General features: G+C 40.0%; 1 protein-coding gene across 3 annotated transcripts in view; it reads left to right on the top strand.

Moving 5' to 3' along the window:
• The window catches only part of tbc1d2b (TBC1 domain family, member 2B), a 136,066-nt gene that overhangs the window by 9,488 nt on the left and 103,265 nt on the right, over nt 1-23,313 (top strand). The window contains exon 2 of one of the 3 annotated variants that reach the window (XM_041178442.1): nt 16,147-16,389. The exons of the other annotated variants lie outside the window; for them this stretch is intronic. Within the exon in view, the coding sequence (XP_041034376.1) occupies nt 16,381-16,389 (9 nt within the window). The 5' untranslated portion in view covers nt 16,147-16,380. The remainder of the gene's footprint in view (nt 1-16,146; nt 16,390-23,313) is intronic. 3 annotated transcript variants of the gene reach the window in all.

Below are 23,313 nucleotides of genomic sequence, written 5' to 3'. Positions count from 1 at the left end.
ACTTCTGACCTTATGATGGAGGGAAGGTCATTGATGAAGCAGCTGAAGATAGCTGGGCCTAGGACACTACCCTGAGGAACTCCTGCAGTGATGTCCTGGAGCTGAGGTGACTGACTTCCAACAACCACAACTACCTTCCTTTGTGCTAGGTATGACTCCAGCCAGCGGAGAGTTTACCCCCGATTCCCATTGACTCCAGTTTTGCTAGGGCTTCTTGATGTCACACGCGGACAAATGCTGCTTTGATGTCAAGGGCAGTCACTCACCTCAAACGTGGTTGAAAGGTTTTGTGTCTATAGTGAGATTTTTCTTTATTCTCCCTCTGAGAATTTGAATGTTTGAGTTTGGAAGCTGCTGAAATTCCAAAACATCTGGATTGTTAGGAAATCAAGATCATATTAGAAAGGCAAAATGGAAAACAGCATAGGGGAAAAAACAGAAGAAATAATGAAAGGAAAAATGAAATGTGGAAATGGTGAATAAGTAACCAAAGAAGCTTATGTAAGAAATTAAGAAAACCAGTTAGAAAATACTGTGCAATCCTTCTCAGCACTACTGCACCTTAGATGCCCAAAGGAAGAACAGTTTAATTGTTATAAACAAAAGCAAAATACTGTGGAAACAGGAAATGAAATAAAAACAGAAAAATGCTGGGAATGCACAGCAAGTCAGTTTGGATCTGTGGAGAGTGAAACCGGTTTAATGTTTCAGGTCAATGACCCTTCACCAGAGCTAATTGTTGGCGAGCAATTGGAGTGCCTTCTAAAATGTCGCTCTCAACTCTGTGTTCAAATTTTTAATCTCTGGGTTGTATACATCAATTTCTAATCCTTAACTTATTCCAGATTCACAATAACTGCAACCGTTAATCACTAACATTCATGTTATTATTGTTTTAACCTGAAAAAAATGTATTATGGAATAATTTGAATTATTTAAATAACACAGAAGAGTGGGAATTTTGTGCTTAAAAATGGATTTAAAAATTGAACTAAGTGTCTGTGTAACTCCCTTTCCAGAGTGAAGGCAAAAGGAACAATGAATGCTGACGATGATTAGAAGGACAAAGGGAACAAATGGAGGAGAAAAGTTACAATTTTATCTTTTGCTTTTCCTGCAGACAGAGTGTGTTGCTTGTTAGGGTTAAAACAAGAGATTTACTTGCAATGCTGGGAGTTGGTGTCTAAATTAAGCATTCATCTGTTTGGATTGTGCACACGTGATAGGCTTAATGTGCCTAATTGAAAATATGTTTGTGTGAAGCCTGCAATAATTTTGTACTGACTAGTTACTGTCAGAGTTGTTAGCTATTCTTGTTCAGTCTTCCAGAATCAATGAGGATTGTATTGATTAGCCAGTGTTTTGACTGTACCTCATCCTTTGTTGTATCGCATAGTTTGAGTTGGAATAATATTTAAGGTGAGCTTCAGTATTGTAGTAGTTATTTTTATTTTTGTTTAATGTTTCAAATGCAGTGGAATCTGTCGTTTAGGCTATTGCTGTTCTACTGAGGAAATGTGATCATTTATTGGCAGTGATTATACATGAGGTGATGCTGTAAGGCTCTCCTGTGGAAACTTCTTGACTTCAGTGCATTTGGAACTCAAGCAGAGATTTTCGGGAGGGACCATTAAATAAGATTGTGGTATCATGCATCACACCTGTACTCTAAATAAATGGATTTTATTAGAGAAGCAGTTTCCAAAAGTGGTTAGAATTATAGATATTTTGTCAGCAGTTTACTCACACCTCTGTGGTTTTATTTGTTACAATTACCATATTCTCTAGTGCATAATAGAGGTGTGAAGATCATTATCCAGTGCCTGTATAGCTGTGTTTTTCAGCATAAAAGATTGAATGGTGAATGAGTTGGACTCCTTTGCTGTTCTCACTCTCAAGCCAGTTGTTGTGTCCTTTGCCGTGTGTTTCTTTTGTGAATTTAGGCTTTCCTTGATTTTGACAGCACTGTAGGCTGTAATTTACTGCTGGGGCAATGGTCCAACCTGGTTTTTTGCTGGCTAAGGGTCTACAGACCTGATCAGAAGTTGCACTTTTTCCCCATTAATCGATTCTTAGCTTTTGTCATGGTATAAACCTGATGTCATTATATTTGAGTGGTCACTTTAATATAGCATCACAGTGGATGTACAATTTTTTTATTATGGCTTTATTGAGACCCTGCATCACTCGCCTGATCAGGTAAATCAGACCAGAGATGCAAAATTGTACTGATTTACATGGCTTGGTGCAATGCAATGTAGTGCAGTTATCAACTGAGCCATCTGGAGAGATGCAGAAATACCTTTAAATGCAGTAGAGAGGCAAGAATTAGGTTTACATGGAACATTGTGGGTAATGAAGGAGGAAGAAGCATCATGGGTGTATTATCAGTAGATTTGATTTGCTTTTCACTTTATCTTGTTTCCTTCTCACTATCTTCATTTGTTCAGAGTGAAAAGTGAATGATTTGGACCACTGTCATATGTGTTTGCTCACCTTGCTTTCCTGCTTATTGCCCACTTCTCCCTGTCTACTGTGCCCTGAGATGTTCCATTACACGATGAGCACAATTTCAAGCAAATTCTTGCTTGTGATGCATGCGGAATTAACTTTGCCTTTTGGGTACAGAGGAACAATTAGACGATTTCCTAATTGAGTTTTCCATGACCACAACAGCTTGTTAAACTATTTGGAGCTTCATTCTGTATCTCAGGGGAAAAAAAAATCAAATGTAAAAGACTGACTGCTTTTGAACAGTGTGTGTAGAACTGGCATTTGATGCCAACTGATTAACAAAATGCCTTTTTTCCCTCTTGGTGAAGCTTTATTCTGTGATTGACATTAGTACTCAGGAATGAAAAACCTTCCCCTTTGAACTTTCCTCAGGGATCATTCCCTCTGGGACACCCTGGTCCACTCCTCCATCACCCCCTACACCTCAACCCCCTCCCATGGCACCTTCCCATGCAACCACAGAAGGCGCAACACCTGCCCCTTTGCTTCCCCTCTCCTCACTATCCAAGGGCCCAAACACTCCTTTCAAGTGAAGCAGCACTTCACTTGCACTTCCCTCAATTTAGTCTACTGCATTCATTGCTCCCAATGCGGTTTACTCTACATTGGAGAGACCAAACGCAGACTGGGTGACCGCTTTGCTGAACACCTTCAGTCTGTTCGCAAGAAAGACCCAGACCTCCCTGTCGCTTGCCATTTCAACACTCCACCCTGCTCTCATGCCCACATGTCTGTCCTTGGCCTGCTGCATTGTTCCAGTGAAGCTCCACGCAAACTGGAGGAACAGCACCTCATCTTCCGACTAGGCACTTTACAGCCTTCCGGACTGAATATTGAGTTCAACAATTTTAGATCATGAACTTTCTCCTCCATCCCCACCCCCTTTCCAAACCCCTCCTTTTTTCCCAATAATTTATACAGATTTTTCTTTTCCCACCTATTTCCATTATTTTTAAATGTATTTCCATTCATTGTTTTATCTCTACCGTTTAGCCTATTTTGATCCCTTCCCTTCACCCCAACCCACCCCCACTAGGGCTATCTGTACCTTGCCTATCCTGCTTTCTACCCTTAATTAGCTCATTCCTTAGATAATATCATCACCTTCAACACCTCTTTGTCCTTTTGTCTATGACATCTTTTGACTATCTCCATCTATCACTGGCCCTCTATCCAGCTCTACCTCTGCCACTACCCCCCGCCACCCCCCAACCAGCTTATATTTCACCTCTTTTCTATTTTTACTTAGTTCTGTTGAAGAGTCATACGGACTTGAAACATTAAATGTGTTCCTCTCTGCAGATGCTGCCAGACCTGCTGAATTTTTCCAGGTATTTTTGTTTTGGATTTCCAGCATCTGCAGTTTTTTGCTTTTATCTTTGAACTGATGGGTCCCCCTGTTTCTCTGCTGTAACTCCCTGCTGTAGCCCTAACTATACATTCTGAAGAGTGCTCGCACTGCAGCTATCCTTGTAATATCTTTGAGTGAAGTGCCATATTTTAGCTATTTCAGCATATTTCTGCCTGTTTGAACTGCCAAAAGTTAATTCATAAAGGGCTCTTGGAGAGACAAAGTGCCAGTTTGTTTGGGTTAGTTGGAGAAACAGGTATATGGGAAATATTTCTTTTGTGTGGTATGCAAGGAAGTTGTAAGTATGTTCATTACAAGTGTCTGCATTCAGTACCACACAGAATACAGCAAAATCATTTGCCGCATCGAGAATATTAAAGCAAGAGGCATACAGAAAAAATGTGTTGATATGTAAATGTTTGAGTAAATGAAATTGCTTGGAATGTACAGAGATAGTGATGACAGAGGGCAGGAAAGACTTGTACTGAAGGAATAAATTTGGCTTAAACCAGAGATCCAGGGATGACAGCAAAGGTCGTGTGGTAGGGAAAGAGGGAAATAGTGAAAAATGATCAGATTGATAAAGATAGATAGAGGAAGAGAGATGCAATTTTACAATTTTTTTTTCCTATGATATAAAGTATGTTCATTATATTATGTCGCATAATGCTCCTGCTTTAATAGTGTATCCTCTGACTTGCCAGAAGCAGTGCCATTGGATATCTAGTACTTTTAATATTTTACACAGATTTGAGGTGTATGGGAGTATATTTACCCCAAATTAGCTTCACATTTAGACAGCAATATCTGAGCCTGATGCTTCAGATATTTGTTTTGTAAAAGTTCGAGGTAGAATTTTTGTTTTTGGCGTTTATTGAACAGCTTATGCAAGTAGATTTGGTTTTCTGCATTGCTTGACACCACCTTTGCTCCATTTCACAATGTGACAAGGTGTTTGAGCAGTTGCTTATGCAGATCTCTTCAGCTCATAACTAGCCTTGTATTTAGGTTCTTGCTGCACACATTCATCTTTCACGGATGAAAGCTAATGAATTAAGAAAGGAATGATGATGTCCAAAAAGGTGGCATGTTAGGGCTAGACTATCATTCTGGAGTTGAATCTTTCAGTTAAGATTGTTAACTTGTTTAATGTTCTGTATAATAAATTGCGTTAATCTCCAGTACACACAAATCTTGAGGTACCAGTGGAGAGAAGGTGAATGATATTTCTTTGCAGAAACTTTCTGTTTTAAGTCTACTGATAACAATTCCCCATTGTCATTTTTATTTCAGAGCTTTAGTTAAGAATTTTTATCACAGTTTTAGAGTGGGTATATATTGGGATTCCTTTGCCAGCATAATTAGTAAAGTATCAAGTGGTAAGTTGCTGCACCAGTTACCTACCTCACTTTATATAGAACAAAAACAGAATTACCTGGAAAAACTCAGCAGGTCTGGCAGCATCGGCGGAGAAGAAAAGAGTTGACGTTTCGAGTCCTCATGACCCTTCGACAGATATATAGTGCTGCTTTTAGAGCAGAGTCAGTGCAATGTCTAAATGGCCATTCCAAAGTCTTTTGTTTGGCTGAGGAGCCCTGGGCCATTGCAGTTTAACACCTGGTACTTATGTACGTGCTGTGCTGTCATGTTGACCCTGCTAGCTTACTGAAAATAAAACAAAAACCTAGACCAAAGTAGAATGAAATCCACTCTCTTCAGCTGAAGGGAAGAACATGTGTGTCCTCACCCACTCTCTGCTCTTAGGCTACTTTTTGGTTTTAAGTCATTCAAACTTTGAAAGCATCTGCAATCAAACTGAGCTTGACAAACCATATGTGTATGTGTGGTTTGACACAGGATTAGCATAGCTTCAATAACTTTTCAATTCTATCCCTCTAGAAATAAAGCCTAGTGCTTGGTTTGCTTTTTTTATTGCCTTGTTAACCTGTGGCGCAGCTTGTATTTGTATTGATGTATTTGTACATTGGGATCCAGTTATTTCTCAGCCGCACCTAATGCCTTCCAAGTTCGTGGCCTCCCCATTCTTCTTGCCAAAATGTGTCTCCTCACTGGGGAGACAGTGGTGTGGTGGTAATATCACTGGACTAGTAATACAGAGGCCCAGGCTTGAACCCGTGTGGGGACACAGATTCAAATCTGACCACGGCATCTGGTGGAATTTAAATTAAATTAATAATTGAAAGCTAGTCTCAATGATGACAACCATGAAACTATCATCCATTGTAACAAGCCAACTGGTTCACTGGTGTCCTTTAGTGAAGGAAATCTGCTGCCCTTACCTGGTCTGGCCTAACCTAAATGTGACTCCAGACCTATTGCAATGTGGTTGATTCTTAACTCTGAAGTGGCCTAGCAAGCCACTGAGTTCAAGGACAATTAGGGATGGGCAAAAAATGCTGGTCTTGCCAGCAGTTCCCATACCCCATGGGAGAATAAATTAAAAAAAAATCTGTGTTGTACTTCATTTGCCAATTATTTGCCCATTCTGCTAACTTATTAATGTTGCAATCCTCAGTATTCAACAACTCCACAATTTGGTGTCATCTGCAAATTTTAAAATTGTGTTTGTGATTCCAAAGTCCAAATCGTTAATGTAAGTTATGAACAGTAGTGGTCCCAGCATTGATCCTTGTGGAACACCATTTGTCACTCTGAATAACCACCCTTTTTATTCCCAGTCTTTGCTTTCTCTCTTGAAGCCAACTACCAATTCATTCTGCCACATTTTCTGACATTCATTAGCCTATTATGGGGTACCTTATCAAAGGCCTTTTGAAAATCCACAAAAATTACATCTACTACATTACCATGGTCTACTCTCTGTTACCTCCTCAAAAACTTCTGTAGGTTTGGTCAAGCATGATTTTCCTTTTCGAAATCAATACTATTTGTTATTATATTCCTTTTTTAGATGTTTTTCTATTCTCTCCTTTAATAAGGATTTAGTTATTTTTCCTGCCATTGATAAGCTGACTGAATTCCCTGGACATGTTCTGTCCCCCTTCTTAAATATAGGAATTGCATTAGCTATCCGTCCAGTCTTCTGGCACTACACCTTTTTCTAACAAATTATTGTATGTAAGTAGATATGCCACAACTATCTCTTCCCTAGTTTTTAAAATCTCCTGATTCAATCCATCTGGACCAGAGGGATTTATCCTCTGAGTTTGTTTAGTTTATTCAATATGTCCCCTTTTTTTTTTTACTTTAAATGTACTTAACTCATGACTCATCTTATTATTCAATGTCCTGTCTACTGCTCCATCTCCCTGGTAAATAATAAAGGGAAATAATTGGTTAATATTTCTGTCATCTCTCTATCGTTACCTGTGGTATTATCATGCTCCTATTCCCATCACAGCTTTCATTTTTTATTGATGTACCTATGAAATATTTTATTTTGTTTTATGCTCCTTGTTAATTTAATTTCATAGTTTTCCTTTGCCTTCCTAATTGTTTTTTGACTTCTCTCCTAACCTTTCTATATTCTCTTAACCTGTACTTAATGTCTGCCTCTTTCCTAACCCTCAATTATTCCCTTTCTCCAATCTCTTAACTTGATTTTCATTATACTTATGTCCTTCTCTATCATCATCTTAAAGCATATTATATAGCATCAATGTTCCATTTACTTCTCTTATCTGTTCTGGTTCATTCTCCATAACTAGATACAGTAATGAATCTTCCCTTGGGCTTTTTACATATTGGGGTTAAGAAGGAGTCCTGTGCACATTGCAAGGACTACATTCTCTTATCTCTTTACCTACTTCTTTTGTCCATTAGTGACAGTGGGAATATTAAACCATAAATATTGAAGAAGGCTAGTGGTGTTTGAGCAAGTGAACATACAGTCAGATAGGAAAAGACCTGCTTCTTCCCACCTGCCCCACACAGATAAAGTTCCTTATGTATCACAATACAGACACTTCCCACCCACCTGGAGCCATATAACCTATAATCTCCTAGGATTGGCAACAAGTAGGGTAAAAGCCCCACCCCTTAGGCAATAGAATTTAGCCCAGGAGATCACATTGTTTTAATTTCTATTACCTGCCTCTTGTTTGAGGTGATCTCTGTCCTAGCCAGTATTAGCAGAATTCATTGAATCAGAATTCATTGAATCAATGTTCACCACACAATCTGGGCGCCTGTCCTGCAGTTTACTATCCTCTGGGAAAGAACAGCCCAAACTCTAGTCTAGTTCTGCCCTTCCTTATGTTCGTGATTGTTGGTCCTCCCTAATCTGCTCAGTTGAAATAATTGGTTTACATAAACATCATACAGTATTTTGAAAAACCAACTGAAATGAAGGATTAATGAGGGTGCTTGCACTAACAAGAGGAGATAAATTATAAGGAAAATTGTGTACAGTGCACACATTATTTGTGAGCATCAAAGGGAGTTTATTTGGGTTGTTGTGGTCAGGGCAGGCAAAGAAAAATGTATTTAGATGATGTGGTGCCGTGCAGACATGGAATGCATTGGTGCTGACCTTCAGATCAGAGAAAGACAAGTGGTGAGGTTGTCTGTTAAAAGTGGAAAAGAGGAAACTAAACAAAATACTCTGAAGAAATGAATAAAGCGCTGATGTAAAACCGGAGGCTGACTATTGCCGAATAGTTGATGCTTTTGGCTGACTATATTCCTCCACAGACAGTTTGGGTTTGGGAAAATAGAGGAAGCCTATGGATTTCACTGCATTCAAATGTTTGTCCTGATGCAGACAACTTACATTGCTCAAGTTTGTTTCAAAATCTCCATTCAGACTAATATTCTGGAACTTTTTAATGCTTATGAGCGAGATTACTGCAAGAGGCTAGGGCTAATAGTTATAATATTCAACAACTTGAATTTATAGAAGTGCCTTTATTGCGGGAAAAATGCCCCAAAGCATGTCTGAGGCATAATCAAAAAAGCTAGGCTGAGCTGATAAAGGAAGGTTGAGAGGTAGAGGAGTTTGGGGAGGAATTTCCTGAAAGGCTGAAGAGTGTGAAGAATGCACCAGAGGCCAGGTTCAGAAGAATTTTTTTTTTTATTCTCTCATGGATGTGGGTGTCACTAGCAAGGCCAACCTTTGTTGCCCATCCCTAATTGCTCTTGGGATGGTGGTGGTGTGCTGTCTTGAACTGCTGCAGTTTATCTGGTTCAGATACACCTACAGTGCTGTTAGAGAGGAAATTATTAATTGTGAAGTTGTAGGACTGGAGGAGGTCAATAGTAATGGAAAGCTGAGTGTAAAACTGCAACAGCCTCTAAACCAATGTACTTTTTTCATTAAATACCTTTATTTTATGGTAATTTCTGTTCAAAGACCCCTTTGTCTGAGGGTGCGGGTTTGAATGTAAATGGCACACTACTGGTTTGGCCTCTATTGCCACATCTGGGCAGACCACAACAAGTACTATCATGTCTTGCTGTCTCCTGCCGAAAGAACTCACTACTCCAGAGATCCCTGTTGAATGCTAAAATAACCTCAGTTGTTCTGCACAAGCAACGGTCTTCTTAAACCCCTCTCCTTTTCCCCCTCTACCCTAATTTCCAGTGCATGTGAGCAGCTTATGGACTTCTTTGTCATCACCTACTGAAGCCCTAAGCCATGGAATTCCCTCCCTAACCCTTCTGCCTCTACCTTTTTCTGCTCCTTTAAGATCCTTCTTTAAACCTACCTCTTTGACCAGGTTTTTGGTGTCTCTGTGTATCTCCCCGATGTCTCTGTGTAACCCACTCTGTTTGATACACCCATGTGAAGCACCTTGGGATATTTTACTATGGTAAAAGTGCTGTATAGACACAAGTTACTGTTGTTTATCACTAAGATTGAGACCATCCATTCAGCTGCCTTTGTCACAACCCTCCTTTCCATTTGGCCACCAAGCTAAGTTTCCCTCCTGCTCTAGCCTTCGACTCTCTTGATTTTGAACACTTGTATCAAATCTCCCATCTCTAGTTTCTCTCTTAACTCTCCTCATGTCTTCTGAGCTCATCTTGCCCATGAGACCTGCCTGATGCTCTCCTGACCCTATTACCACTAACCTTTCCTGGTTTCATGGTCCTGGGTTGAATGGGTCCAATGCTCGGATACTGTTCTTTCCTTCATCACACTCCTCTCGCAATCTATTCATCCAAACTACTGCCCCATCTTCAACTACTATTCTCTCCAAAGTGCTTGAATGTTGCCTTCCAAAATTGGACTTCTGTCATCCCTGTAGCTCCAAACCTCTTCAATCAGGTTTTCTCCCCTATTACAATACTGAAACAGCCTTAATCAAAGTCAGAAATAAAGTCCCCGGTGGCTATGGCGCACAGACCCTCCTCATCCGAATCTACCTGTCTGTTGGCTTTGACATGATCCTCCTCTAACACCTATCTATTGCACCCCTGAGTGGGACTGCCCCTGCTTGATTTCATTCTTACCTATCCAATCAGAGCCAGAAAATCATCTACAGTGGTTTGTTTTCAAGCTCCTGCACAATTGCCTCTGGAATCCCTTCTCATTTCTCATCAGCGTGCTGCTCCTCAGTGACATCATCTGGAAACAAAACAGGTTCCACGTGTACACTGATAACATCCAGCAGCTCTTCTTTTTGGGATTGAGGTAGCTTCATATGGTGCACCTTTCTTGATGGTTGAAGGGAGCAGTCTGTGAAGGAGTGGTTCTGCCACGAGTGCAGCATGTGCAGTGATTATCAGGTGTCATTGTGGGTCGTCCTTTTGGGTTAGTACTGGTTGCCAAGCCACTGATCATCATGGTGGCACATACCAGCCCACAGGGGATGTCGCCATTTTCTCCTTTCATCAGCTAGTGTTTCTCAGATGTGAAAATCAATGTTCAAGACCTTCACGTCACACTTGCAAACATCCTTGAAGCGAAGCACTTGCAAGTTTGAGACAAAGGCCCTAAACATTGGGAAACACCAGCTGCCAACAGGGAGAAATGGTGACATCACCTTTTGTACCAAATGATCTTTGTTATTCTCTAACAAACAGAAGTAAACCCAGATCCTATATATAATTTCAGTTCTTCTTAATTGGTTTTCCAGTGGCTCCAATACCCTTGACCCTGCTAAGTTTTGTTTTAGTCTTGAAACTTTAGCACCACCCTTTTCCTACATTTATTCGCAAAATACTTTCTTCACAGATTACAAAGGCAAGATAATGCAATTATCGCATAACTTTGTTCTGCAAGAATAACATCAAGCATGTTTCATATTTCTATGTTGACTTGGTACTATAATTAGTAAATCAATTATCTTTATGTTTATTTAAGGGCACAAACAAAGGATATAATCTAAGTACAGGAAAGCAAGCCTAGACGTAACAGACTATTGACTTGTAGCTATTTTGAAGACATTTTGATTATTGCATTCTCTTTTTCACAGCTTGAGATATTGTGCCTAAAGCAATTTTTAAAAAAAATTACAATGGTGAATTTTATGTTGAATATTGCAGTGATATAGTGCACAGTGCAGAGAATTTCTCTTAGTATATATTTGGGTCAGAATGTGCTCACATCTGGGAGTGTTCAGGGAGTGGTATGTTCTAATGAAGTGATTCTTTAATTGAGCAGAAAGGAAGATTACAATTCAAATCTGGTGAGGGATGAGGGTAGTGTGTGGAAGAACAGCAAAATCGGTGTAGAAATGGGGGCAGAGGGGTTGAAATTTAAGTGCCTTTGGTGAGTGTTAAAGGGTAATGTGTTTGAGGAGGATAAGTGAGACTATCAATTAGTGTCCTTTGCTGGGTGGGTGAGATTAAACAAGATGTATTAAAGGATAATTTATTTTGGGGCAATGACATTGTGAACTGAACAGAGGAGCACCTACCTTGTGCCATTCAGTGAGTTCATGGCTGTTCTGTGACCCAACTCCACATACCTGCCTTTGCTCCATATTCTTTAATACCTTTGGCTAACAAAATCTATTAATCTCAGATTTGAAGCGAGTTCCAAATTTCTGCCACCTTTTGCATGTAGAACTGTTTCCTAATTTCACTCCTGAAAGGTCTGGCATTAATCTTTAGGCTATACCTGCAAACCCCCTGCCCCCCACCCACCCCCAATGCCATGCCAACCAGTCCTAGATTTCCCTACGAACTAAAAATTGTTTTTCTCTAATTACCCTGTTCCTCTTAATAGCTTGAAGTATTCAATCAAAATCATCCTTTAGGTTCTAAATTCCAAGGAATACCACCTCAGTTTGTGAAAAGCTGTAGCACTAAGTACTGTGGAGGGAAGTGCCATGTTTTGTGAGTCACTCCAATAGTGGAACCAGATCTGTCAACCACTGAACAAAAAGCTCTACTGATGCCAGTTATATGAATTAATATTCACTAGCGTAATTTTCAGTTTTGCTCAAGGACAACATTTAGAAAACAACTTTAAAGAAAAAAAATTGATCATATAACCTAAGTTTTGGAAGGTTAAACCAACACCATTCATCAATTTTAAGATGAGGTTACCTGATGTGGCTAAACCAAATGTTCTGTAGTTAAGATGCAATGAATTGTGTGCCAACATTTTGGTCTTGAAATGTAAGAAATGATATTTTAAGAACACAAGAATTAGGAGTGGCCATTTCACTCCTTGAGTCTGCTGTGCTATTCAATAAGATCATGACTGATCTGATTGTGGCCTTAACTCCACTTTCCTGCCTGTCCCCCATAAACCTTGACTCCCTTGTTGATCAAAAATCTAACTCGGCCTTCAATATATTCAGTGACCCAGCCTCCACTGCTCTCTGGAAGAGAGTTCCAAAGACAAAAGACCCTCTGAGAAGAAATTCCTCCTCATCTCCATATTAAATGGGAGACCCCTTATTTTTAAACTGTGTCACCTAGTTCTAGATTTCTGCCATAACTGACCATCCTCCCAGCATCTACCCTGTGAAGCCCATTCATAACTTTTATATGTTTTAATAAGACCTCTCGTTCTTCTAAACTTAACTGAACATAGGTCCAATCTGCTCAATCTTTCCTCAAGACAGTCCCTTCATCCCAACAATCAGCCTAATGAACCTTCTCTGAACTGCTTCCAATGCAAGCATGTCCCTCCTTAAACAGGGGCCAAAATATTTTTTCTCGAGGGTACTTTATGATTTTCAGGGCTCCTTCATTTTCACTACCTCTTTTGTTAGGAGATGTATTCACCAAGCGGCAGCAAACATTGGTAGGAGTTGTTTATAGGTCACCAAGCAGTAGTGGTATGTAGGGCGTGATATTAATCAGGAGATTGGAGAAGCATGTAGCGTGAGTAATACAGTAATCATGGGTGACTTCAACCTGCATATAGACTGGGTAAACCTATTGAGCATTAATGCTGTAATGGGCAAGTTACAGGTGTGTGTTAGGGATGGTTTTTGTGAGCAGTATGTTGAGGAACCAGCTAGAGAACAGGCTTCTTTAGATCTAATATGTATTGAGAAAGGGATAATTACTAATCTTATAGAAGAACCTTTAGGAATGAGTAACGATAATAGTTTAATTCTATTTTGAAAGTGAGGTAGTTTAATTGAAGCAAGGGTGTTAAATTTGAACAAAGGAAATTATGAAGTTATGAGAGGCAAATTGGCTGATGTGGATTGGGAAAATACATTAAAAGGTATGACAGTACACAAGCAGTGGCTAATCTTTAAAGAATTATGTAGTTTACAGCAATGATATGTTCCTTCAAGGCACAAAAACCCAAAAAGAAAAGTCAGCCAACCGTGGCTAATGAAGGAAGTTAAGGATTTTATAAGATTAAAAGAAAAGGCCTATGAAGTTGCCAGAAATAGTAGTAAACCTGAGGATTGGGAGCATTTTAGAATGCAGCAAAGGAGGACCAAGAAACTGATAAAAACGGACTGTAAGAGTTTTTGTAGGTAAGTAAAAAGGAAATGTTTGGCTAAGACAAATGTAGGTCCATTATGTGCAGAGTCAGAAGAATTTGTAATGGGAAATAGAAAAATGGCAGAGAAGCTCAATGATTACTTTGTGTCTGTCTTCACTGAGGAAGATTCAAGAAATCTCCCAGAATTAGAGATCCAAGGGACTAGGGAGAATGAGGAATTGAAGGAAATTATTATTAGTAAGAAAGCTGCATTGGGACTGAATGCACTGTGATTCTGTGATCTGCTATATGATCCGTGAAGGTTGATAAATCCCTGGGATCTGATATCCTACATCCAAGAGTGTTGAAAGAGGTAGCTACGGCGATTGTGGATGCATTGATCATTATCCAAAATTCTATAGGTTCTGGAATGGTTCCTACAGATTGGAAGGGTAACAAATGTCACTCCACTATTTAAGAAGGAAGCAAGAAAACTGGGAACTGACGATCTGTTAGCCTTACATCAGTAGGAGAGAAATGCTGGAATCTCTTGTAAAGGATGTGTTAAATGGACACTCAGATAATAATGATCTGATTGGGCATAGTCAGCATGGATGTATGGGAAAACATGTTTGATGAACCTGTTGGAGTTTTTTTGATAATGTTACTAACAATTGATAAAGGGAGGTTAGTGGACACAGCGTACTTGGATTTTCAGAAAGCTTTTGATAAAGCCCCACAGGAAGTTGGTTAGCAAAATTTAAAGCACGAGATAGGAAGTATTATACTGGCTGAAATGCAGAAAGCAGTAGGAATAAACAGGCCATTCTCGTGTTGACAGGTTGTGACATGCTAACTACTGGGTCCCACAAGGATCAGTACTTGAGCCCCAGCTGTTCACAATGTATATCAATGATGAGGATGTTGGGACCAAACGTATTATTTCCAAGTTCATGGATGACACAAAGCTAGGTGGGAGTGTGTGTTGTGGGGAAGATGCAAAGCAGCTTAAAGGAGATTTGGACAGACTTAGTGAGTAGGTGAGAACATGGTAGCTGGAGTATAATGTGGAAAATGTGAGGTTATACACTTTGGTAGGAGGAACAGATGTGCAAAGTATTTCTTAAATCGTGAGAGATAAGATGTAAATGTACAAAGGGACTTGCGTGTCCTCGTCAATAAGTCACTGAAATCTAACATGCAGGTGCAGCAAGCAATTCGGAAGCCTAATGGTATGTCAGCCTTTATCGTAAGGGGATTTGAGTACAAGAGTAGCAAAGTCTTGTTTTGATTGTGTGTAGAACTTTGGTTAGACCACATCTGGGAGTAGTGTGTCAATTTTGGTCCCTTAACCTTAGGAAGGATATTATTGCCAAAGTGGGAGTGCTGCAAAGGTTTGCCAGATTGTTCACAGTTGGCGGGACTGTCCTATGAAGAGAGATTGGGGAAACTGGGCCTGTATTTTCCAAGGTTTTGAAGAATGAGAGGTGATTTCATTGAAACCTACAAAATCCTTAAAGGGATAGACAGGGTAGAAACAGGTGAGATGTTTGGGGAGTCTAGAACCAAGGGACACAATTTCAAAATAACAGGGAAGCCACTTGGGACCGAGTTGAGGAGAAATATTTTTACTCAGAGGGTTGTGAATCTTTGGGATTCTGTACCTCAGAGGGTTGTGGAAGCACGGTCATTGAGTATGTTTAAAACAGAACTGTCAGATTTCTAAATACCAATGGTGTAAAGGGATATGGAGAAAGTGGGGGGGAGGGGGGGCGGGGAAAAAGGCATTGAAGTGGATGTTCAGCCATGATTTTATTGAATGGCAGAGTAAGCTCGATGGGCTGAATGGCCTATTCCTGCTCCTATGTTCCTACTCTGTACTATTTAAAACATTTTTTCAGACTTGAGATCTCAAACCAAGGATTTATCAGTTCCAAAAATTATGCTAACATATGTCAATGCTAGATTAAGAATTTATTTTGTAAAGTAACAAACTTATTTGGCAACACAGAACATATGGCTTGTGCAATAATTCAAACAAAACCAGATCAGAGAAAACGTATGGAAAGTGGATAAAGCAGTTTTGATATAAATGTAATATTAAAGCTTTTATTCTTCATGAAAAATTAAGGTGTTCACAATAATTGTACAAAATACAAACAGCTTGTAAGATAAAATATTGTTTTCTGACATTTGTGTTTATCACTTTTTCACTGTCCATCATTACATCTCTTCATCCTTCACTGTCACATCTTTTGCAAAATCATGTCCTGTTTCTTCTTCCCCAGTCTCCTCCCCAACCTCGTTTGCAGAATGTGTAAACCGAGAGGTTGATGCTTTTTCAGATGAGGTTGCGGATTGCTGATGCAACCATATGGTTGAACATTTGGCTTTTTCACTTGTTTGCCTGCTTTGTACCATCTGGTTACAGCTGATTCCACATTCTTATCCTCAGGAGGTCCTCCAGGGAGATCGTCATGACATTGTCAATGGCTCATTGTCAATTGACTCACCAGTCACTCTTAATTCTGATCGTGAGGGAGAAGGCACCATCGCATTCTTGTGTCATATAACACAGGACTTGGACCATGATAACGCTGCCAACTATCTCAGTTACACTTACATTGTCTCTCTGGAAGTAAAGAGAGAGCTGAAATAGCTCCTCCAAAACATCCATAAACAGTGCCATATGAAGAAGGTGAGCTTCTTTATCTTTTCCCTTGCTTTAGAAGCATCCTGCTGTTTCCTTCCTATGTTGTTTAGATGGGCAATAACAGTGCTCGTCACTGGTGATCAACCAAACCGCCCTCTACCTGTTTTGGTCTGAGGATGATTTCCTCCAGCAAGATAGCTATTTCACTGATTCTGAAGATACTTGGGTAAATTTCTGTAGAATGATGAGTATAAGGTTAAGAAGCCATCGAAATCTTTGGCGAAGTAGCAGACTCTGTATGCATCTTTAGCAGTAAGTTCTAATCAATGTGCCACACAGTGGATTCTAATTAGCCACTATCTCTTGGCAGCCAGCCTTGTGAAGGTCCCATCTCTCTGGCCGAAGTCGGTGTTAGTGCCCCCCCCCCCCCCCCCCAAATCAACAAACCAGAGCCTATCAGGAGGTTCTTCCATTCTGGGATGCCTTTCTCCATGAACATTGAGTTGAAGAAGTCTAGATTCACATGTGCTTTTGCACTCTCAATGTCTTGGATTCCAAAACCTCGTTTGTAGGATAGCATCGCCTAGGTTGATGTATACCAATTCTCTCATTGTTACTCCTGTCAGTGCTGCCATCCATCAGAATGCTTACGTAGTATGCAGATTGCACCCAAATGTTGCAGCCCTGATGAATATCCTCAGTAGAGTGAGTGAAGGATGCACTTGTGTTGGGTTTCCAAATGGGGGCTCCAAGTTCCACACCATGTGGTTTCTCAATGTACAAGAGAAAGTATGTATGTAAATGGGAGCTTGTGCTTCACCAGATGGTAAGCTATGTCAAACAGCTTGACCATCTTCCCCAATGCTTGTGCAGTCATTTTCATAACCCTCTGGACTATGGCTCCTTTTGAATGGTTTGACTTTTCTATGCATCATAAGCTGCCTTGTAATTTAGACTCTGGCTGTGTTGATGTTGGTTGTGCCAGAGATGATAGAGTCAGAATTCACTACTCCCCAGGCTTTCTTCAAGTTGGTGCATGGTGAAGCACAACGGCAGGCCTTGCAGTATATTTGCAGCCTCCTGTCGCTGGTTTGTTGCGACCCAATCCAGTTCAGCTTCAAGGCAATTATGATTCTTTCATTGTATTAGAGATGGTAGATGTAACTGTCTTAATTTCAGATGATGAGCTTGAAGGTGCTTTTGAAGTTTCCTTTGTGCTGGTGGGTTGTGCAGGTTTCGGTTGAATCAGAAAAGCTTTTCTTTGTTCACCTTCTATTATCATGACTGTGGTACACCGATGCATTTGTATAAAATCACCAAACTGACATCAGCATTTCAACATTTCAGCTTTTCATGTAGTTGACATATGTTATACGTGGCAGATGTGCCAGACCAAATCCACAAGGAAACTTGGTCGTGCTATCACAATGGTTTTGTAATTTGTATTTATTATGAGGTGTGCCCTGAATTTAGAAGTAATAAGTCCACCAAGACCTTCAGAGATTCTGTTTACAAAATATAAAAGATTTTAAGCACATAAGAGTGCAATTACTACAGTAATAACTCCTAAAATTCTGAATTAACCTGACGCCCCCCAGTTACATCCCCTTTAAGGCAACAGTCCAAAGTAGATTTTAGATTTACATCAGAACCAGCAAGTTAATATCCACTTGACAGTGGAATTTCAAATGGCATTTCCCCAACTTCAGTTTCGTTACATAGCAGACATGATTGGAGGCTTCATTAAGGCTATTCCACACACTTCTGTTAGATCTTACATTGCCTCCTGACACACAGCATTTCATTCTCCTTTACATATGTTTGTCTTTTTAATATGTATATTGTTGTTCCATATATCTTTGAAACTGTATCTTCCTCATAATATAAAAACTTTCATGTTGCCAATATTGTCAGGAACCTTTGGGAAAAATAAACACACTCCTTAGCCCTGCTTATCTGGCTAGTTGTAAACAGACTAAGATCCCTTTGAAATCCAAATCTCTTAACTTATCTAAAAATGCAAATTCCCTTCACACCTTACATGCTAATAGCACAGTGAAGGAGTGAGTGAAGGTATGTGCTTATGTTGGGCTTCCTGTTTCCAAGATCCATGCCATCTTGTTTTTCACAAATAAGCAAAGGAAAGTAGCAGTAATAAGTCCACCAAGACATTCAGAGATTCTGTTAACAAAATATAAAAGATTTTAAGCACATACATAAGACTGCAATTACTTACTAATTTGTTTTGTAATTTGTAATGTTTACTCATTAGCATGTCAAGCACCTGCTTTTGATGATTTAAAGCTTGCACTCCAAATGTAATTAAATCACACGGGACCCAACTATACATACCCCCAAAAACCTACTTCACAATAAACCAGAAAAATATTATGAAAATTATTATACTTTCGTCTCACATAATACAGGATAAGTCCATACTACCAACAATATAACCTTGCTGGATTATGTACATCATGCTTCAGTAAAAGCACAAGCTTCCGTTTACCTACTTTCCTTTTCTTATATGTGAGAAACAAGATGGCATGGATCTTGAAAACAGGAAGCCCAACTTGAGCACATACCTTCAGTCACTCCTTCACTGAGCTAAGGTTGCCTGCCCTACCATTTGGAAAATCTTTGTCCATCATCTAAATACAATTCCCAATTTGCAATCATAAACTAAGGATCAGATTCATCTAAAATTTTTGCAATGAAACAGAAAGCAGACAGGCATAAGTAGTTTAGGTAAGTTAGTAAAAGTCTTTTACTGTTAAAGACCAAATGAGTCTGCATGGTTCTTTCTTCTCATTTCTCATTGCTTCCCCAGTCCCCAACCCCACCCACCACTGCAAGAAATTAAAATGTGATTGACCCCCCCTGCTGGCTGCTGCTCCTGTTCTCGGTACATGGGGGCCTTCTGGACCTGCCTCTGGCCACCTCCATCCTTTTCTTTTTCCCTTAGGCTTCATCCCAGTTCTGGAGGATGTTGAAAGTTCAACTCAAACTGATGGCTCTCGTCCCCGAGAATGTGGAATTTTCCAGTCGATCAGGTTGTCACCTAGGATCCAGTTCCTCTAATGACAGGTTCCCTACCTCCTACCCTTGCTGCTCCTCCAATCGCAGATTCTGTATCTGTAGAATCAGCAAGAGCAGCAGGGAGGGAACTTGTGATTGAAGGAACTGGAGCAGCTAGCATGGGAAAGATGGAAACTGTGATTGGAGGAGCAACTCCTGACAGATTCTGTCTCCAGTGCTCATTGATGCTGCTCTTCCACTTAAACTATGTGTTGTTTTCTTGCTTTCCACGCCTATGCCTCAATTCTTCCCAGACTGAAGGAGCCATGATTTGGCAAAGGGGTGGCCTTACTTGAATTTGTTGCCCCCGTCTTTACTTTCTCGTGTATACTGGAGGTGTTTTGGGGACACATTTTCCTGCTGCCCTCATTTATTTTGATCCCTGAGTAAGGAGACCAAAACTGTACGCAATACTCTAATGCAGTCTCACCAATGCCCTGTACAGTTGTAGTAAGACTTCCTTACTTTTATATTCCATCCCCTTGCATTACAGACCAACATTCCATTGCCTTCCTAATTTATTGCTCTACCTGCATATTAACTTTGAGATTCGTGTACGAGGTCATCCAGATCCCTCTATGCTACAGCATTCTGCAGTCTTTCCTTTTCTGTTTTTACCAAAAGTGGACAACCTCACATTTTTCCACAATATACTCCATCTGCCAAATTTTTGCCCACTTACTTACCTATATTCCGTAACAGACTGTTTGTATCCTCAGTTTGTTTTCCTACCTATTTATGTATCAGGAAATTTGGCGACAATACAGTCTGTCCCTTTATCCAAATCATTCATACAGATTTTTAAAAATTCATTGGAGGGATATTGGCTTCGCTGGCTAGGCCAGCATTTATTGCCCATCCCTAATTGCCCTTGAGAAGGTGGTGAATTGCCTTCTTGAACCGCTGCAGTCATGTGGTGTAAGTATACCCACAGTACTGTTTGGGAGGGAGTTCCAGGATTTTGACCCAGTGACAGTGAAGGAACGGTGATATATTTCCAAGTCAGGATGGTGAGTGGCTTGGAGGGGAACTTCCAGGTGGTGATGTTCCCATGTATCTGTTATTCTTGTCCTGCTAGATGGTAGTGGTCATGGATTTGGAAGGTCACAGGTAGTTGAGGACACCGCACTGATCACTGTGGCACTCCACTTGTTGCCAAGTTGAAAATAACCTATTTATCTGAACTGTGTTTCCTGTTTGCCCATCCTGTATGCACGCAAATATATCACCCCCAACACATCTTTTGTAGTAACCTTTTATGTGACACCTTATTGAGTGTCTTTTGGAAATCCAAATACATTACATCTACTGGTTCCCCTTTATCCACCCGGCTTCTTACATCCTCAAAGAATCCTAACAAATTTGTCAAACACGATTTCTCTTTCACGAAGCCATGTTGACTCTGCATGGTCTAGTTGGCCTTTACTTCAGTTGGAACAACATGTTGGGATATTGAACTACCAAGGCTGTGAAAGTGCTAGTGCAAGCCTGGTTAGTTAGCTGGCTGTGGTTCAGGTATTAATGGGGTGAGAGTGGGTGTTAAACTTGGCTTCATTGTCTCTGGGTTATAGAGAAGGAGGACAATCAACCAATGTTCTCATTCCAGGTTATTTTCAGATGTCCTCTGCTAGGACATGCCTGTGCATAGATTACAGATGGGGTGTTGCTCAGCTGTGATGCCCTGTACAGTTAAATAGCCTGCAAACAGCATGCCTATCCATAAGAAGAATAGCTAGTTACTGGAAGGCTGCCTAGACATTGTCTGATTTTAAAAAAGAAAAATGCACTGATGGAGTCAACAAAATTTTCAGCAACTGCTCTGTGCCTATTATGTGGGTATGTCTCACGTGGCACTATTAGAGACTATTGAATGCTTGTGGTTTTTATTCTGACAGGCACCAGACTTTCATAAAGTGGAAAAAAAATACAAATGCCAGAAACCTAAAACAAAGAAAATGCTGGAAGCACACGAGTCAGCATCTGTGGTGAGGGTAGTCCCTTGAGGTTTTGGGTGTAATCCCTTTGTCAGAACAGTTGTAATAGGGCTCCACAGTTGAAATCTTAATAATTCTGTTCTCACCGTAGATGTGTGGTCCTTTGTTATGAACAGGGGTGGGAATTAATAAAGCAAAGATAATTTGAGCACTTGGGCCCCTGTCCTAAACCTTCTTACAATTGTAGTAGTGAATAAACATGACTACCATGAGACTCTTCTCCCCTGAACTGTTTGTTAGGTTTCAGTCAAGCATAGACTTTATGTAAGGCTTCTCGCAACTTGCTGAAGACTGAATAAAGGAGGAAACTTTGTGCAGCATAGTGTTTTACCATGTACACAGTTTGGTGACACAGTTTTTATATGTATGTAAAGAGATGTTATGTATATGCACATCCCTGGTAGAGTTAATGCTGTGTTTTTATTTTTGGCTACCTCTGCTATAAATTCGCCTGTTAAAACTTTCTTATTGTATAAGCAGGGTTTGCTGAAATGAATTATTCTGAAATCCATTTTGAATATGGCTGTAGCTGGAGAGTGCAGTGTGGGGGAAAGAGGTGGGGAAAGTAGGATTGCCAACTGTGATCAAATGTATTCCTGGAGGTTTCATCACATGGCTTCCTCCCCCACTCCAACCATTAGTCAGCCAACACATCCATCCTTGTAACACACGGCCTCCCTACGCCAACTGGAAAGCAAAAAAACTCAATTGGACAATGCTTCACTGTCAGCCAAACAACCTTTTCTCATTTTCAATATTTTTATATCTGGTAAAAAGAAATGTTTAAAGAAAATGACAAAATATTTTTTCATACCCCTTTGATTTTTCTCCAGGGTTTCACGCAGCAGTGTCCTGGAGATTGATTTTTAACTCCTGGAGACTCCAGGCCAATCCTGGATGGTTGGCAACCTTGTGGGCAGGGTGGGGCGGGGGGGAGAGAGAGAGAGAGAGAGAGAGAGAGACAGTAGAGCCCAGAGAGCTGTGGATGCTCATTCGTTGAGGATATTCAAGACAGATCAATAGATTCTTGGGCATCAAGGGAATCGAAGGATGTGGGAATAGGTGTAAAATGGCAGAGCAAGCTTAAGAGTCCATATGGCCTACCCCCTGCTATTTCTCATGTTTTTTAAACTGATATTTGAAATTGGCCAACAATCGAACCTAAATAAATCATTCCTCAGAAGCCACATTACTCCAGGGAGATTTAGTAAAGTTGTTCTAAAGCTGAAATGATATTGCAGTCAGCTCCCCTGTTTTAAAATTCATTTGATGGTTCTGCTGTAGCAAGTTCTTGTTTTTAGAATGATCAACAATTTGTTTTGTTTTGCCATTCAGTGTAACAAAATTTTTTCCAGTAACTAGGGGAGAAGTGGTAAGGGAAATTAACATCCAGAGTTGCCTTTGCATCCTTTAAATGAATTTGACTGTTAATTTCAAAGCTGTAAAGAGGACTGTTAGAGGTATAGTGTCACAGCCAGAATAGGTTGCTAGTCTGACCTGCCTGCCCTTTTCCACTTAAATACTACAAGTTTCCAAGCTGCAAAACACTGTAAATAACACCTGGGATATATTTTAAAGATTTTAATTACAATTAATAATATAGTTTGCAGGTGGAATGCTTTAATAAATGGCTATAAATTCCTGTTGGGTGAATTTCATTTCATGAGAACTGGCCATCTTGAAATCTGTTCAATGACCAAATTGGCTTTTTTGCCCTTAAGTATGAATTCAGTATTCAGTGTTGTCCTTGGATTCTTCATATTGGTATTTTAAAACCATTTTTACTTTGTGATACAATTCTGTGGCATCCTTTATTCTGTGACCTTTGCTTCCTCCTTCCATTCTTGTCATATCTTTAATGCAACTAAACCTCCCAAAGTGCTGCACAAAGTCAAAGGGA

The sequence above is a fragment of the Carcharodon carcharias genome, chromosome 32, assembly GCF_017639515.1.
Source record: "Carcharodon carcharias isolate sCarCar2 chromosome 32, sCarCar2.pri, whole genome shotgun sequence".
NCBI lineage: Eukaryota > Metazoa > Chordata > Chondrichthyes > Lamniformes > Lamnidae > Carcharodon > Carcharodon carcharias.
This window is presented reverse-complemented; position numbering and strand designations above follow the sequence as displayed.